This window comes from Heptranchias perlo, chromosome 18, assembly GCF_035084215.1.
Source record: "Heptranchias perlo isolate sHepPer1 chromosome 18, sHepPer1.hap1, whole genome shotgun sequence".
Classification (NCBI taxonomy): domain Eukaryota; kingdom Metazoa; phylum Chordata; class Chondrichthyes; order Hexanchiformes; family Hexanchidae; genus Heptranchias; species Heptranchias perlo.
In genome coordinates this window covers 38,489,194-38,507,023 of record NC_090342.1, presented here as the reverse complement: position 1 = coordinate 38,507,023, position 17,830 = coordinate 38,489,194, and the positions used below count along the sequence as shown (strand labels likewise).

General features: G+C 42.7%; 1 protein-coding gene across 1 annotated transcript in view; it reads right to left on the bottom strand.

Annotated features, from left to right (window-relative positions):
• Window positions 1–1,644: 1,644 nt before the first annotated feature.
• fbln1 (fibulin 1) overlaps window positions 1,645–17,830 on the bottom strand; it is a 149,470-nt gene continuing 133,284 nt past the window's right edge. The window contains exon 17 of the mRNA XM_067999735.1: window positions 1,645–4,323. Within this exon, the coding sequence (XP_067855836.1) occupies window positions 4,184–4,323 (140 nt within the window). The 3' untranslated portion in view covers window positions 1,645–4,183. The remainder of the gene's footprint in view (window positions 4,324–17,830) is intronic.

Genomic DNA, 17,830 nt, shown 5'->3' with positions numbered 1-17,830 from the left:
TGGGATGCTTGTTTGGTGCCCCGCAGCTTGCCTGACAGCCAGCAAGGTAAGTTGAGGGGTGAGGCGGGTTGTGATTGCGGAGGGTGGGGGCTCCTTTCAAAATGGAGCCGGCCACATCGCTGGTGTTTACGGGCAATGCAGCAACTGACCCCATTTTGAGGACGTTACCGTTCTGTTAACACCAGGCGAAAGCAGTGAATCTTGACCCCCCTCTATGTCTCTGAATATTAAAGTTATTTCCATTCTCTGGGTTTAGTCATGTTTCTAATATTTCCTGCAGAAATTTTACCCGAAAATGTTTTTTCCATGTGTGTAATCATCCTGTGAATTTTGAAATCATAAAGAGTAAACTACAATTCAACTATTACTCAAATTTATAAATTGTGTGTAACGAGTTTAGAAATTGTGTGTACTGTCAGCTTGTTCAGTTTGTAATTGGAAATTTAAATTGATTTCTTGGCTAGTTCTATATTTGAAATGATTTAAACATCCAAACTTTGACATTTTTGATTTCTTATGAGGAAGAATTAAATGTAGTTGAGCAAGACTTGAGAGCTCTTAAATGGTTAATTGCTAATCTGTTTAAATTGCCCCTGAACCAAATGCTGCTCAGCTGAGTGAAGCGTAGGTGAGTGCAGCCCACTATGCTGTTTAAAAGCTCATGGTAGTTGGTTGAATGGTTGTTCAGTTTGGATTGGAGCCCTCGCTCCTGGACATCCATCTCCCACCACCAGCAACATCGAAGTTAATGTAACAATTGCAGGATAATTCATGTTGAACCAATACTCTAGTACAGAGCTAAGCTACCCAATTGTTGAATTAACTCCAACTCAACTGGTGAGCTAATTCCTATCTGGTTGTATTAATTTCCCCCTGTGGAAAACTGCTACCTTTTACTCTAAAGGCTTGTTAACAAGGCCTTAGCAAGCAACAGCAGATTTTTAAAAATGATTGATTTCACTCCTTATTTAGGTGGAAAAACAGGGAGTAAGGTAGAAGAGGAATAAAAACTTTATGCTGATTTTTTTTGCAAGTTTAATGCATATTTCTGGCATTGATGATGTTGAACAGCAGCAGAAATTACTCCCTCCACCACGAGTTCTGCAGTAACCTATTGACATTAATCCATTCTCACTTTGAAATCCTACATTCGATTAAAAAAAACTTAAGCTTTTTGTAAAGGCTCAGCTCTTTTGAATCAGTACGTGGAGCTGCAAGAAGCAACTTAAGTTGCAGCTTTACTAATTTACTGCCGAATGCAGCACAGCTTTGAAAACATCTCACAAGGTGGATGGCTCACTGGCTGGTCACAGTCTCAAACTGTAGCAATGCAGGATTTCTTTCCCCAACCCCCAACCTCAAGTGTATCAGTTCTCATTACCATCATTGAAAGTCTTCTTTCAGCAAATACATTGGAGTGGAGAGCAGGTTGGCCTGCAGATTCTTCCATAACAGCTGTGAATGCTCCTCTGGGGTAAATCAACAAAAAGGTACAGTTTGCTTCTGAAAGTCACTGCACCCAACAGCCTCGCTGGAAGGTAATCTATCTCAGCTACTGAAGGGAAGTCATCGTTTGCAAAATGTAGTCATAGGATCCTAATTTTTAAAACATTATGTATAAAATAAGTTAAAGAATAAAAGACATTTCAAAACTTCAATTAAAAGTTTATTTTTTTGTACATAAACAGCAGACCCTTTGTTTCGAAGGAATGAACAGGTCGGTCTATACTCTCAGTTGCCTGACATCTCCAGGTAATCTACAGTCTCATATCACACAAGGGCTCAGTCACCCTAACTGCCGCAGTTTCACTACCCTAAGCCTTCCATTTCCAGTATTACATTGATAAACTTTTGCAATCTGAACGTTCATTGTCCACTGGGGCTGAGTCTATGTCTGAGAATAGTCAAACTTGGTTACCTGGGGTATCCCACCCGTTCCAGCAGTGGTTATTTCCTTTATACAATGTCTTGGCCTGTACCTGAACATTGAATGGATTAACATATAGAACCTCAGAAACCTTTTTTTAATCCCACTTAAATTGAAGCTAAACACTCCGCGGCATTTTATAAAATAGGATTAATACATGAGAAGGTGTGTGCTACTGACATAAAATACTACATTATAAGAATAGCACGGAAAATTTAATGGAGGGTTCTCCCTCAGAGGCTGACTCCTCGAACTGGGAGGATTGACCAAGCACTGGAAACATCTCAACAGCATTGGAGTTTGGACAACAGCATTGGAGTCATTGAAAACCAACAATTGCATATCTTTTGCACATGTTCAGAATTTGCACACAATCACATACATATTAATCCAAACACAGATGCAATTGCTACTGTTTTTAACGCAGTTGCAAACAGTGTGGGTGGAATTTCCTGTGTATTTGCATCCAAAGACACATGTAATCAAGGCATAAAGCAAGCACCTGGCGTGAAAGATTGAGGAAATCTGGGTGCAAATGTGTTATACACGTAATTACGCTACGCCTGAATTTCCTTGTTCTTTTATCTATTGATCGTCCATCGATCCCTGCGCCCGAATGCATCTCGACTCACATTGTAATGGCTCCACCTCCATGCTATAGAGCTGTGCACGCAAATTTCTTGCAATTACGCTGGTTCAAAATAGGTGTAAAATTAAGCCCAGATTTTTAGGCGCAGCAGCAAACAAAATCATTTCTCTTTTGCTATTGGGCAATTTTTAAAATCTATCCTCACTAAGAACACCTGTTCTGTTTCTTTGAATGCATTTTTATGGCTCCAGTGTGAGTCACATTAATATTTGAAAACCTTCCATGATTGCATGTTCTTAAACATGCTGTGCCTAATGTGCATGGCTGATAGATGGCTTGAAACTTTAATTTTCAAACTTAAAGAAGGAATATATGGTGCAAGTTCAGAGCTTTCCTCAGGCCCCAATTGTTTACGCTAATTTCTGCTTATTTATGCTGAATTTTAGGTTCCGGTGTATGTTAATGAGATTGGCATGAAATTTGGGTATAAATAAACATCGGTAAAATGGGTGCACAAATGGGCATAATTTCGGGTGTAACTTCCCGATTACACCTGCACAGAAAATTCCACTCCATTGATGCATTAGGAGCAGTGGTCTTGCTTTTGTAGTATTCGGAGCTTGTACAGACAGTGAATATTGCTCAGCGGTCTATTTTAACACTGAAAGTTAATTCGCTGAACTGACGTGGAATAACTCAAACTGTTTCAGAACAGCGCAACTATTAAAAGGACACGGGGTAGAGTATCTGCATTTTTGGTAAGTGTATCTGGTCCTCCAACTGTGAGTAACCTGATTTTAAATCACTGCAAATGACTTTTAAAAAATCCACTGAACCATTTACTGGTTCTATTGGTGTACACTAGTCAATTTCTTAGTGAATTAAATATTTTTAATATGTAAAAACGTTTACAACGTACCTACTAGTGCCCGTGCGCCTAAGAAAATGAGCTTAATTTGAAGACATTCCTCAATGGCCGTAAATGGGCGCAATTGGCAGAAACTCGCCATCCTCATTATTTCGATCTGGGGGCGTGGCCACTTTTGTGGGCAGAGCCAACTTCGGGCGCAATAATTTTTGAACCAGCGCTAAAGATTGCAGAAACGCAACTTACGCTTGACGTAACTTACGCTTGATTTTCCTCAATCTTTTGCGCTGGTTCGGGCAGATTGCGCTGATAAAACTAGCGCAATCTCGGGGAAACTCTACCCCACAGTCCGCAGCCGACCTTTTTGTTTGTTTGTCAAACATTCAAATACATTTCATGTTAAAGTAGTTCACTGCATCGGGAAAACATTATAGCGTTGTTTGCATGTGAGGAAAATAACGTGCCATTGTTCAGCTCTCCGCTCTCCCCGGATATCAAGACTGTGCACATTGGCTTACTGCATACTGAAATGTAATTGTTCTAGATATAAGATTACTTGAAAAATACTCAATGTAGTGAAGTGAGTTTTTTTTTAAATGTTTAATTCTAAATAATAAACTTCAGTGGAAACGTAGATCTTTAGTAAACATGCAGCTCTGTTTTAAGCGTCCTTCTCATACTGGTGCTGGTGTTTAGGGAGCAGAAGTGAAGTACAGAAGATTTTTTCCTGTAATATTCAGTTGTTAACAGCTGTGGCCAGCTTTGTTTGCTACAGGTTACCTTTACGTGAAGAAAGCCCCTAAAACCAGTTTTCCGAGATGTAGATGTAAACGTACACAATGTTGCGATGAGACAGTTGCCCTCTCAAATAGTAGTCCATTTCCAGCTTTAAGATGGAAGTGTATGGTCCGATAACTGGTTTCACCATCCGAACCACACCTGGAGAGGGAAAAGGAAGGGCAGGTGAGCACAAAGCAGCCACTCTATACTTCTGACTTGTCATTTCTACCCATAACCAAGTCAAAATCTCCCCTCAACAACTCTCCACCATCTACAAGACTCAAGTCAGATGTCTGATGGAATTCTCACCACTTGCCTGGATGGGTGCAACCGCAACAACACTCAAGAAGCTCGACACCATCTAGAACAGACCAGTCTGCCAGCCCTTGCCACTGGATGGTGGCTACAGTATGTCCAATCTACATGATGCACTGCAGTAACTCATTAAGCTTATTTCAAAGTCACCTTCCAGCCCCTTGACCTCTACCACCAAGAAGGACAAGCTCAGCAACATTATAAGAACACCATCACCTCTAAGCTCCCCTACAAGTCACACACCATTCTGACATTTATCCATTCCTTCAAGGTTGTGAGGTCAATATTCTAGAATACTTTACCTCATACCAAGGTGGGAGCACCATCAACACAACGACTGCAATAGTTCAAGGAGAAGGCCAACCACAACCTTCTCAGGGCATCTAGGGATGGGCAATAAATGTGGCCTTGCTAGCATTCCCCACATCCTGAGAACAAATTTAAAAAACGAAACTCAACAAAACTTAGATGAAGGGGTTCTGCTGGCTTGAACATGCCAGCTGGGGATAGAAAAATCCCTCTTCCCCAAACAATCATGTTAATTGTTATATTTAGCATCTTTGTTAAATTAATGGACGAAAGAATTTCATGTGAACACACTGGTCACTTTTGTGATTTCAGCATGATTTCAACTCAGTACTGGCTGAGCCTTCAAGGGGAAATATAACCTATATCATTGCCTATCTATATAGGTGCTCTAGTGTGCATGTTTTCTGCCTGTATTTGCTAATAGTAATCACAACTACAATAGGTAAATAAAGTATGAAATGCACAAAGCACTGAAAACCAGCTTTGCACTGGGAACGGGTCAGGGGTTGTAGTATAGGAACATGTCAAGTCAGTAATTTTTGGTCCTCCCCCCCCCAGTACTGACACATCTAAGACGCTCATCCTCCTCAGTGCTGCCAGACCCCAAGACCCTTCCCTCAGTGTTGTGGGCCTGCAGGACCCTTCCAGTGCTATTCGATTGCCTTGTGCAGTGCCTTCCAGTGATGCAAGGATCTTGGACTTCCTTTTCCCAGTGCTTCCGGATGCTATGACCTGGTTCCAGTGCTGCCACATCACAAGTTCTCCTCCTTCAGTGCTGCCAGAACTAGGGATGTCCCCGCAACCCCCACCCCCAATTTCTTGCAGGACACAGTAGCTTCCTCCCAGTGCCAGCAAAGCCCGAGACCAAACCCCCCACACAGTACTGCTATATTCCAAGACCAACCTAACCTCCCAGTTCTGATAGAACACAATGAACAATGCACCACCACTGAAGAGATGGGGTAATTACAATGTAACAAGTTTACATAGGCAGTTTCCATTATAAATGTGGACATAGAAATGTATAATGGAAAAAATTGACAGGAAATGCATGCAAACGTAAAAACTTTCCACATGTGCACATTTTCTTGCCGTTGCATATCAAATGTCCATCAAACTTCACACATCATAAACTACCAAATACAAATTTTGGAGTCACTTGAAAAACAAGTATAAAGAAACAAGGCAGTCATTTGGAATGTAGAGATGAAGGCCTAGAAATTGGATGGCGCGCTAAAACGGGCAATACACGGTCCAATTTCTAGGCTGAACTCTCCGGCTATAGACATACTAGAATCACAATGTCTCCTGCCTATTAACGAGCCTCTGTACGAATTCATCCAGTGTTTACTTAATATGAATTTGACATATATACATATACTGTTTCTGTATAAGTTTCTGTACTTATAAAACATGTCCATGAGCAGCGCCACAATACACACATACTTCCAGTGTCACTCTTTGGGCATCACAACTTCTCGGGTACAAATTTCTCACAGTTGACAGGCTGAAATTTCTCATTAATAAAACAGTAATAAATCACATACTAATCAGCAGCCATGATACATGAATGAAAACCACCAGTCAGGAAGTTCAAAAAACTACAAATCAAAAATGACCAATCAGCAACAACTACCAATAACAGAAAGAGAAGCTTTGTTCTCAGAATGTGAGTGCTGCTCGCAAGGCTCCATTTATCCCAGTGTCCCTGCCTGACACTTATGTGGTGTGATTGTTACCTGCCGCTTGTCAGCCTACATCTGGATGTTGGGTTGTGGATGAGTTTCTATATTTAACACCATCTGCTACTTATTTGTCAATTCACCAAGTCTGTTTATGTCCTCCTGTAGTCTACAGCATTCTCCATGGCAGTTTGCCACTCCTCACAGTTTTGTATCATCAACAAGCTTTGATATCCACCCGTTTATAGCTATGTCCAGATCATTTAGATATGCAGAGAATAAAAGTAGTCCCAACATGTATTCCTGGGGTGGCCCATAGCCACTGCCTGCCAGCCTGAAAAATATCACTTTACTGCGACTCTTTGTTACCTGCCTTTCAGCCAACTCTCTATCATTAACGCCATTTTCCATTTTATGCCGTAGGCCCTAATTTTTCACAACCAATTTTTTACGTGGCTCTTCATCCATGTTGTCTGGAAGTTTACATAAACTACATCCTTTGTATTTTCTTCCCCCCACCATCTATACTTCCCATTACTCTCAAAGAAATAACTCAGATGAGTCAATGACATAACCTTCACAAACTCATATTGATTATCTCTGATTAGCCTATCCCTTGCTAAGTATTCATTTATTTTATTGCTAATTCTGGTCTGAATAATTTTCCTACTACTGACATAAAGCTAACTGGCTGATATTTTCTGGCTTATCCTTCTTGCTTTTTGAACAGAGGTGGAACATTTACCAGCATCCAGTTCTTTGGCACAGCTCCAGTCTCTAATGATTTATTTTTAAATCATGGTTCATTCCTCTGGTCCTCCCTCTCTAACTTCCCTCAGTATCCTGGGGTGCAAACCATGTGGTCCCAGACATCTGTATATTCTTAGCACCCTCAGCCATTTAAGAACTGTTTCTTCAAGAATGCACCCATCTATTGTTGCCTCTCTACTTCCTAATCCTTTACTTTCCTCTGTACATTTATTAAGTTACTTTGCCATTTCCTTATCTACCATAATTTATCAAGCTCATTTTTTAGTCCAACTCCCTCCTTAATCATAGAATCATAGAAAGGTTACAGCACGGAAGGAGGCCATTTGGCCCATCGTGTCCGTGCCAGCTCTATGCAAGAGCAATCCAGCTAATCCCACTCCCCCGCCCTATCCCCATAGCCCTGCACATTTTTTCGTTTCAAGTACTTATCCAGTTCTCTTTTGAAAGCCATGAATTAATCTGCCTCCACCATTCCCTCGGGCAGTGCATACCAGGTCCAAACCACTTGCTGTGTAAAAAAGTTTTTCCTCATGTCATCATTGCTTCTTTTGCCAATCACCTTAAATCTATGCCCTCTGCTTCTTGACACTTCCACCAATGGGAACAGTTTCTCTCTACCTACTCTGTCTAGACCCTTCATGATTTTGAATACCTCTATCAAATCTCCTCGCAACCTTCTCTGTTCCAAGGAGAACAATCCCAGCTTCTCCAGTCTAGCCACGTAATTTAAGTCGCTCACCCCTGGAATCATTCTAGTAAATCTCCTCTGCATCCTCTCTAAGGCCTTCACATCCTTCCTAAAGTGCAGTGCCCAGAACTGGACACAATACTCCAGTTGTGGCCGAACCAGTGTTTTATAAAGGTTCACCATGACTAATAATTCTCTTTCTCCTGAGATGTATGCAAAAACTCTTGCTATTTCCATTTATGTTGGTTGCAAGTATTTTTAATATTCTCTTTTGGCTACCCTTACCTTTCTTTTTCTTTCTATTCTTTTCTGTAGTTTCTTGTTGATTTTCTTGAATAAACAGGAGGGAAAATGCACCAAGAAAACATATGGAAACAATTGAATTGTTGAATATTTTTCTCAGTGTGGTGTAACTTGTGCATATACTAGAAAAGTCTAATCCAAAACTGTAATATAACATTTAGAATTAACTGCTTCTCTCCTGCTTTGTTTCTTAATCTTTGGTTGTCTGTTTTCTTTTCTGGCCTCTCTCTTTGTTTTCTTTCTCTCTCTTGCCCCTATCCCCCAGCTTTTCTTTGCTTTCTTTCATTCATTCATTCATTCTCTCATTTGCCCAATAAATGCACTAGTCAATGTGGCACTAAACCATATAAACCAGAAGATCCCAGGTTCAACATTTAGTTTGTGCTGAGTTAACTGATCTAAGCCAGGGCAGTAACTGAGATGGCCCTGGGCTTGAGGAGGGGGCAGAAATCATCCAGTGTTCCTGCTTCTAATTGCTACCCAACAACACCTATTAGAAAGTACATGTGTGTAGATGTTGAGTGAGGGCAGGATTTGGCGTGGCAGTGTCCAATAATTTGCCAACACTTACCATTTTGGCTCACATATGTGGAATGGCCATTTATGCAAACAACTGGTGCCTGTAGAAATGTACCTGACCAACAGTAAGCACCTTCAGTAGAGGAGGGCAGAACATTGGCAAAAAAAAACAAATTTGTTCTAAAATTTCTTTAAGTGCTTAAAGAAAATCCCAGATTGCTTAAGAAAATGGGGATGGTTGGATGTGAGTAACTGGCTCATACATTTAATAGCTCATTGAGATCTGGCTGGTTCCAATGGATTGAAGGAGGCTCAAGTAGTCCCATTATTTACAAAGGGGACAAATTCAGAACCTGCAAATTATAAGCTCATCAGTTTGACATCCATTTTAGGGAATTTGCTAGAAGCAGTATAGAGATTATGATCACTTCGTCAGTTCAGCGGTTATTAGGGATTCCCAGCATAGCTTCAGGAAATGGAGGTTCTGCTTCACTAAACTGATTGAATATGAATGAAGGCAGTTCTGTTGACATTGTACGCCCAGACTTCCAAAAATTCTTCAACAAAGTGCCGTTTAGAAGGTTATTGGAAAATATTAGATCACATGGGACTAAAGAACAAATACCATGCTGGATATGTAACAGATTGAAATCTTATTGGCATAAAGTTGCTATTAATGGGTGTGTATCTAAATGAAGCCTGGTCACAAGCCCTACAAGGCTTTATATTGAGACTATTGCTGTTTATCATTTTCATTAATGTTTTAGACGAAGGGATAAATGGAACCTTTTGTAAATTTGTAGATGACATGAAAATATGCATGGAGGTAAGTAATTTAGATCAAATTAGTAGGTTGCAGGCTGATAAATTGGGAGAATGGGCCCAAATGAGGATGATGTAGACAAGTAAAATGTTATGCATTTGGGACAGGGAACTTCAAGCATGTTTATACCATATAGGGGTACCCTTTAAAAGTTATTGATCAAGAACAAAGTCAGAGAGATGCCTCTGACTTTGAGTGGGTGCAAGGAAGGTAAATAGGAGGGTTGAGTCATCCAGAGCAACTCTTGCACATATCCTACTGGTTGGCTCAACAGAAACTGGCCAAGGGCTAGAAGCAGGTCACCTTTCTGCCCTCTAACTGGGAATGCATATTATTAAGGAGAAGTAAAAAAGAGGTAATAGACAAATGTGGTAATAAATAAATGGTCAAATATGCATGAAGAATTGTGATGCTTGAATTCAAGTCTTCCTGATCAGAGTTGGATACTGTAAGCAGGGTTAGAAATGCATTAATTGAACAAATTTGGATCACAATAACTGGATAACCATTTTGAGCAGGAGCTGATCAGAACAGTCTCAAGAAAGATACTAAAGGAGCTCTCAAGTCCCTCCAAAGTTATTGTTATAGCCTTTTTAGAAGAGTGAGACTACTGCACGTCGTGTCGAAGAAGGCTCAGTCAGCCTGTGCAAAAGTGGTATGTATGAGCACATTCCAATGGATATGAGATGCACAGACCAATCAGAGCCACGCCCTGGTGTGCACAGAGATTGGAGAGCTGCCTGTTACCATTTGTGCTGTCTGGTGGGACAAGTTTATTTCTAGCTGTGACTCTAGTTGTGGTTGCATAGGGATGATCTGAAGAGACTTTTCAAAAAAAGTTTTGAAGTACGCATAAATTAATTCAAAGCAGCCCACAAAGGCACCAAGTAGATAAACACATAATACCAAACAGCAGCTTTTATTTTTCTAATTAAAATTACTGACAATGTGTGCAATAAATGGCTTTGTCTGGTTACAAGTGTAGTCGGATCTGTGTGGAATCCGGAGAGACGCCACAGTCAGTAAAAAGGTCCGCAAAGACATTACAGTAGATTGTAAAACTGCTAACAACTTTGGCAATGGATTCTTCTGGGGGATTCAAATAAATCTAAGGAATCTGAGAGCAACAAAGGAGAGTGAGAGAATCCAGAAATTCAAAGCAATAGTACATGTTCATAACGAAAGAATGATGATTTGCACGACAATGACAAAACAACAAAGGAAGTGGCCTCTGTAATGGGTTTTAGCACCACCTGGGCACCCAAGTAGTAAAACATTCACATCTCATGACTTTGATTCCATTATTACTGTTAATTTCTGTTGTAAACAATTTTACAACACCAAGTTATAGTCCAGCAATTTTATTTTAAATTCACAAGCTTTCGGAGGCTTCCTCCTTCGTCAGGTAAATGTTCAGGAGCTCCTTGAAGCCTACGCATTTATACATCACAGAACAATACATGGTGTTTACAGACTGCCCCTGCAACTGCCCGTTGCCAAGGCAATCACCGTGTTCAGACAGAGAGGTGTCACCTGCAGAACCCCCGAATACACATTCAACAAAAAAACAAACAGGAAAAAAAAACAGAGAGAGGCAGAAACATCCGGAAGGCAGAGAAAGCCAGCAAATGACCCATTATATTAAAAACAGATAACATTTGTTCGCTGGTGGGGTAACGTGTAGCGTGACATGAACCCAAGATCCCGGTTGAGGCCGTCCTCATGGGTGCGGAACTTGGCTATCAATTTCTGCTCGACGATTTTGCGTTGTCGTGTGTCTCGAAGGCCGCCTTGGAGTACGCTTACCCGAAGGTCGGTGGATGAATGTCCATGACTGCTGAAGTGTTCCCCGACTGGGAGGGAACCCTCCTGTTTGGCGATTGTTGCGCGGTGTCCGTTCATCCGTTGTCGCAGCGTCTGCATGGTCTCGCCAATGTACCATGCTCTGGGGCATCCTTTCCTGCAACGTATGAGGTAGACAACGTTGGCCGAGTCACAGGAGTATGAACCATGCACCTGGTGGGTGGTGTCCTCTCGTGTGATGGTGGTATCTGTGTCGATGATCTGGCATGTCTTGCAGAGGTTACCGTGGCAGGGTTGTGTGGTGTCGTGGACGCTGTTCTCTTGAAAGCTAGGTAATTTGCTGCGAACGATGGTCTGTTTGAGGTTGGGTGGCTGTTTAAAGGCGAGTAGTGGAGGTGTGGGGATGGCCATAGCGAGGTGTTTGTCCTCATTGATGACATGTTGAAGGCTGCGGAGAACATGGCGTAGTTTCTCCGCTCCGGGGAAGTACTGGACGACAAAGGGTACTCTGTTGGTTGCGTCCCGTGTTGGTCTCCTGAGGAGGTCTATGCGATTTTTTGCTGTGGCCCGTCGGAACTGTCGATCGATGAGTCGAGCGCCATATCCCGTTCTTACTAGGGCGTCTTTCAGCGTCTGTAGGTGTCCATCGCGTTCCTCCTCGTCTGAGCAGACCCTGTGTATTCGCAGGGCCTGTCCATAGGGGATGGCCTCTTTGACGTGGTTAGGGTGGAAGCTGGAAAAGTGGAGCATCGTGAGGTTGTCCGTGGGCTTGCGGTAGAGTGAGGTGCTGAGGTGCCCGTCTTTGATGGAGATTCGTGTGTCCAAGAAAGAAACTGATTCTGAGGAGTAGTCCATGGTGAGCTTGATGGTGGGATGGAACTTGTTGATGTTATCGTGTAGTCTCTTTAGTGATTCCTTGCCGTGGGTCCATAGAAAGAAAATGTCGTCGATGTATCTGGTGTATAGTGTTGGTTGGAGGTCTTGTGCAGTGAAGAAGTCCTGCTCGAACTTGTGCATGAAAATGTTGGCGTATTGGGGTGCGAATTTGGTCCCCATGGCTGTTCCGTGTGTTTGGGTAAAGAACTGGTTATCGAAGGTGAAGACATTGTGATCCAGGATGAAGCGGATGAGTTGTAGGATGGCTTCCGGAGATTGGCTGTTGTTGGTGTTGAGTATTGATGCTGTCGCAGCGATGCCGTCATCGTGGGGGATACTGGTGTATAGTGCCGAGACGTCCATCGTGGTGAGAAGTGTTCCTGGTTCAACTGGTCCGTGGGTACTGAGTTTTTGTAGGAAGTCTGTAGTGTCGCGACAGAAGCTGGGGGTTCCCTGTACGATGGGTTTCAGGATGCCCTCGATGTATCCAGAGAGGTTCTCACGATGCTCCACTTTTCCAGCTTCCACCCTAACCACGTCAAAGAGGCCATCCCCTATGGACAGGCCCTGCGAATACACAGGGTCTGCTCAGACGAGGAGGAACGCGATGGACACCTACAGACGCTGAAAGACGCCCTAGTAAGAACGGGATATGACGCTCGACTCATCGATCGACAGTTCCGACGGGCCACAGCAAAAAATCGCATAGACCTCCTCAGGAGACCAACACGGGACGCAACCAACAGTGTACCCTTTGTCGTCCAGTACTTCCCCGGAGCGGAGAAACTACGCCATGTTCTCCGCAGCCTTCAACATGTCATCAATGAGGACAAACACCTCGCTATGGCCATCCCCACACCTCCACTACTCGCCTTTAAACAGCCACCCAACCTCAAACAGACCATCGTTCGCAGCAAATTACCTAGCTTTCAAGAGAACAGCGTCCACGACACCACACAACCCTGCCACGGTAACCTCTGCAAGACATGCCAGATCATCGACACAGATACCACCATCACACGAGAGGACACCACCCACCAGGTGCATGGTTCATACTCCTGTGACTCGGCCAACGTTGTCTACCTCATACGTTGCAGGAAAGGATGCCCCAGAGCATGGTACATTGGCGAGACCATGCAGACGCTGCGACAACGGATGAACGGACACCGCGCAACAATCGCCAAACAGGAGGGTTCCCTCCCAGTCGGGGAACACTTCAGCAGTCATGGACATTCATCCACCGACCTTCGGGTAAGCGTACTCCAAGGCGGCCTTCGAGACACACGACAACGCAAAATCGTCGAGCAGAAATTGATAGCCAAGTTCCGCACCCATGAGGACGGCCTCAACCGGGATCTTGGGTTCATGTCACGCTACACGTTACCCCACCAGCGAACAAATGTTATCTGTTTTTAATATAATGGGTCATTTGCTGGCTTTCTCTGCCTTCCGGATGTTTCTGCCTCTCTCTGTTTTTTTTTTCCTGTTTGTTTTTTTGTTGAATGTGTATTCGGGGGTTCTGCAGGTGACACCTCTCTGTCTGAACACGGTGATTGCCTTGGCAACGGGCAGTTGCAGGGGCAGTCTGTAAACACCATGTATTGTTCTGTGATGTATAAATGCGTAGGCTTCAAGGAGCTCCTGAACATTTACCTGACGAAGGAGGAAGCCTCCGAAAGCTTGTGAATTTAAAATAAAATTGCTGGACTATAACTTGGTGTTGTAAAATTGTTTACAATTGTCAACCCCAGTCCATCACCGGCATCTCCACATCATAGTTAATTCAAGAAAGATCTTGGGATTCATTTCTGTGGGGGTTCTCACAATTCTCCTTTTCCTCCGGAGTTTCCACAGATCTTCCGTCGAAGTTAGGGGGAACAATCGGGCAAACCCCGACAGAAATTCAACCCCCTTGTATTTATATAGTGCCTCTCACATTTTCAGGACATTGCAAAGCGCTTTATAGCCAATAGATTGCTTTTGAAGTGCAGTCATTATTGTTATGCAGACAAACATGGCAGCTAATTTGTACACAGCAAATGAGTGACCAGATACTTTGCTTGGTGGCATTGGTTGAGGCAAAATATCTCATTACAAATAATGCAATGAGATATTTTGCATCCACCTGAGCAGACAGACAGCTCAGCTGAACGGCAGCACTTCTGACAATACAGCACTCCCTCAGCTCTGCAATGCTGGCCTAGATTATGTGCTGCAGTGGGGCTTGAAACCACAACCTTCTGACTCAGACCTTGCATGAACAGCATGTGTTTAAAAAAGTTTGTTTGAAAAAATTGTTGATTCCTCATTGGCAAATGTACCAAGTGGTGTGATAGTGACTCATATAGACCAGGAAGATTCAAAGTTTAGTCATTGGTCTGCACTGAGATAGCTGATCTCAGCTAGTGGCCCTGGGCTAGGGAATGGAAATATCAGATGAGGTACCCCCTTATGATTGCTGTCCATTCATCCCTACTGGGAGTTTACATGCATGTAAAGACAGAATTGGGCAAGGCAGTGGTAGCTCCCACAACAAAATAACCTGTTAATACTCACTGTCTGTTCTCACACATTACAATATCAACACCAACACAAACATGCACTTTTTTTGTGCCTTTAATGTAAAAAAAATTCCCAAGGCACTTCACAGTTGGGATCAGACTCAAGAAAAAGTGCGATATTAAGGCAGATGGTCAAAAGTGCTGTTGAAAGAATAGGATTTAAGGAAGATTTTGAAGGGGAGGAGAGATGAATGGGTTTAGGAAAGGAAGTCTAGATTGGGGTGATAAAATGGCTAATGGCTTTGCTATCAATGGTTCAGCAGGAGGGAAATGCGCAGTGGATGAGCATTTGAAGAGCAGGGACGTAGGGCTCCAAAAGGTTGCAAAGGTAGGGAGAGGTGAGGCTGTGAAGGGATTTAAAGATGAGGAAGAGCATTTTAAAGTCAAAAAGCTGGAGATTGACGAGGATCGGGCTGGTGGTTGAGCGGGAATTTGTGCAGTATTGGATGCAGTAGGCAGAGTTCTGGATGAGTTGGAATTAATGAAGGGTTGAGCTTAGAAGGCCAGTGAGAAGGGGATGGGAAAATAAAATCTGGAGGTGCAAAAGACATGATTATAGTTTCAATGGAAATGGGGATGAGATAGAGGCAGAGAGGGTTATGTTTCAGAGGTAGTTTAGTCAGTTTGTGGGGATGGACTGGCTGTGGGGTTTGAAGTTCAGCTCAAACCATCACGTTGAACTTGAGCAGGCACCCAGGGACAGAGTTGAGATTGGGAGTGATTGCACAAGTTTCGAGTGGGAGCAAAACAGGATGGCTTCAGTCCTGTTTATGTTGATCTTCAAAAAATTCTGGCTCATCCAAATCTTGATATTGGACAGTCATGGAATCAAGGGTGAAAGATCAGTTAAGCTGGGTAATGTTGGCATACTTATGAAACCTGAGCTATGCTTACTGATAATACTACCAAGAGGCAACATATGGATGAGGAATAGGACAGGGGTCAAGAAATAAATCTTTGAGGTAGCTATGCAGACACAGGAACAGACACCATTGCAGGATATATTCTGGCAACATTGGAGCAAGTTGGACACAGTCCCAAAGAAGTGGATCACTGAAGAGATGGAGTAGAGAGAGATGGTGCGATCTACCATGCCAAAAAGTCGCATTGTCACAAATACACAGAATGTCATTGGTAACTTGGACCAGGGCAATCTCAGTATTGTGGGTGGGACAGAAGATAGATTGAAGGCATTCGAACAGGTGGTAGTGAGAGAGTGGGCACAGATCTGAGTGGCAATGATGCACTCGAGAACCTTAGGGAGGAAAGGGTGGTTGGAGATAGGGTGATATTTGGAGCACAGAGGGTAGGCTTTTAAAGAATCAGGGTGATTACAGCAGTTCTTAAAGTGGACGGACCAAAGCGTGAAGAGAGAAAGCATTTGACAATGCCAATGAACAGTGGGCCAAGATCGAGTAGTTGAGTTGTCAGTAGTGGAGTTGGAAGGGCCATCAGGGGGCTGCGGCGAACTATATTTCTGGAGAGCATGAGAGAAATGGAAAGGAAAGCATTCCATTGATGGCTTAGCAAATTTATCCAGTGAGTAGCTGGGACATGGAAAATAGGAAAGGTCCACACTTCATTCCCTAAGCTGTGATGTTTGCTCATCTCAACCAAGGGGGCAATAGAAGCACTACAATTAGCCTCAGTGCCCTGGTTTAGAGAGTGGAAATTCAGCTGACGTTGCCACTCCTCATCAGTAGTCATCAATCCTTGCTGGACGTTAGATGAGAACAGGATTGGACTCACTATGATGCCCCATAGCCTCTGAAACTCAACGCTGGGAATTTACTCAGAGCTGCTCCCGCTGCACCACCGTCACTTCGCCAGAAGTGTGGCGAAAATCCTGTTTATGCACGTAGACGGAATTTCCAGCAAGGTTACTCGAGTGGAGCGGGAGCAGCTTCATGGAAGTTCCTGGCCAATGTCTGGCCTGATACAAAACAGTAACAACTTGGGTGAAATACTGAAGGATGAACACCCAAGAAACTGTATCGCAGCGAGTGGTGACAGCTTCAGGGGAGGAGGGGAGGAAGAAAATTGGTGGAGATAATTAGCAAACAAAGAGAAAAAAAATAGGAGCACATGATTAAAAAAAAAAGCAGCATCCTGATCTCTGCTTAACATTGTTAGGTATTTCTAGTGTGTTTCTTGAGAAATGAAGAAAAGAAGCATTGTTTGATTTAGTGCTAGAAAATGAAGGGGGCCACATAACTGACATGAGAGTAGGAGAACAATTGGGAAATAGTGAACACAACATAATTAGGTTCTTGAAACAATAGATAAAGATAATGAGGAGTGGATAATAATAATAAGGAAGGATAATAAGGGTACTGGACTGGAAAAAGGCAAAGTTCAGTGAGGTAAGAAAGATTCAGGCCCAAATTAACTGGGCAGAAAAGTTAGAAAGGTCAACATATCCGCAGTAGAAAATCTTCAAATATGAGATGGATAGAGATGGAGAGCAATCCTATAATACAAAAAGGGGGTGTATTAAAGAATAGAATTCATGGATAAATAGATTAAAACTAAACTGAAATTTAAAAGGAGGCATATGATAAAATTAGAGCCACCAATGCTAAAGAAAATCATGAGGAATATGGTACGTATGTTGGGGAGGTACACATTTTCCTGGAATTTCTAAGTCTCTTCAACCAAAGTTACGACAAAACGAGCGGGAGAACCCCCATGGAAATTCACTCCTATAGAGTACAAGAGTAAAGAAGTCATGATAAATTTACACAAAACAATGGTTGGCCATATTTAGAGTAATGTGTGTAGTTTTGGGCACCCTATTCTAGAAAGGACATTAAAGCCATAGAGACTATAGCATAAATTCACCAGAATGATAACAGGGATGGGAAACTATAATAATATTATAACATTACTAGAGATAATCATGAGCAATATATAAAGTGCAGAGGGAAAGTGAAAAGAAAGATTAGATGGGCTAAAAGATAATCTGAAAAAAGGCTGGTAGATAATATAAAAGGAAATAGTAAGGGCAAGAGAGAAA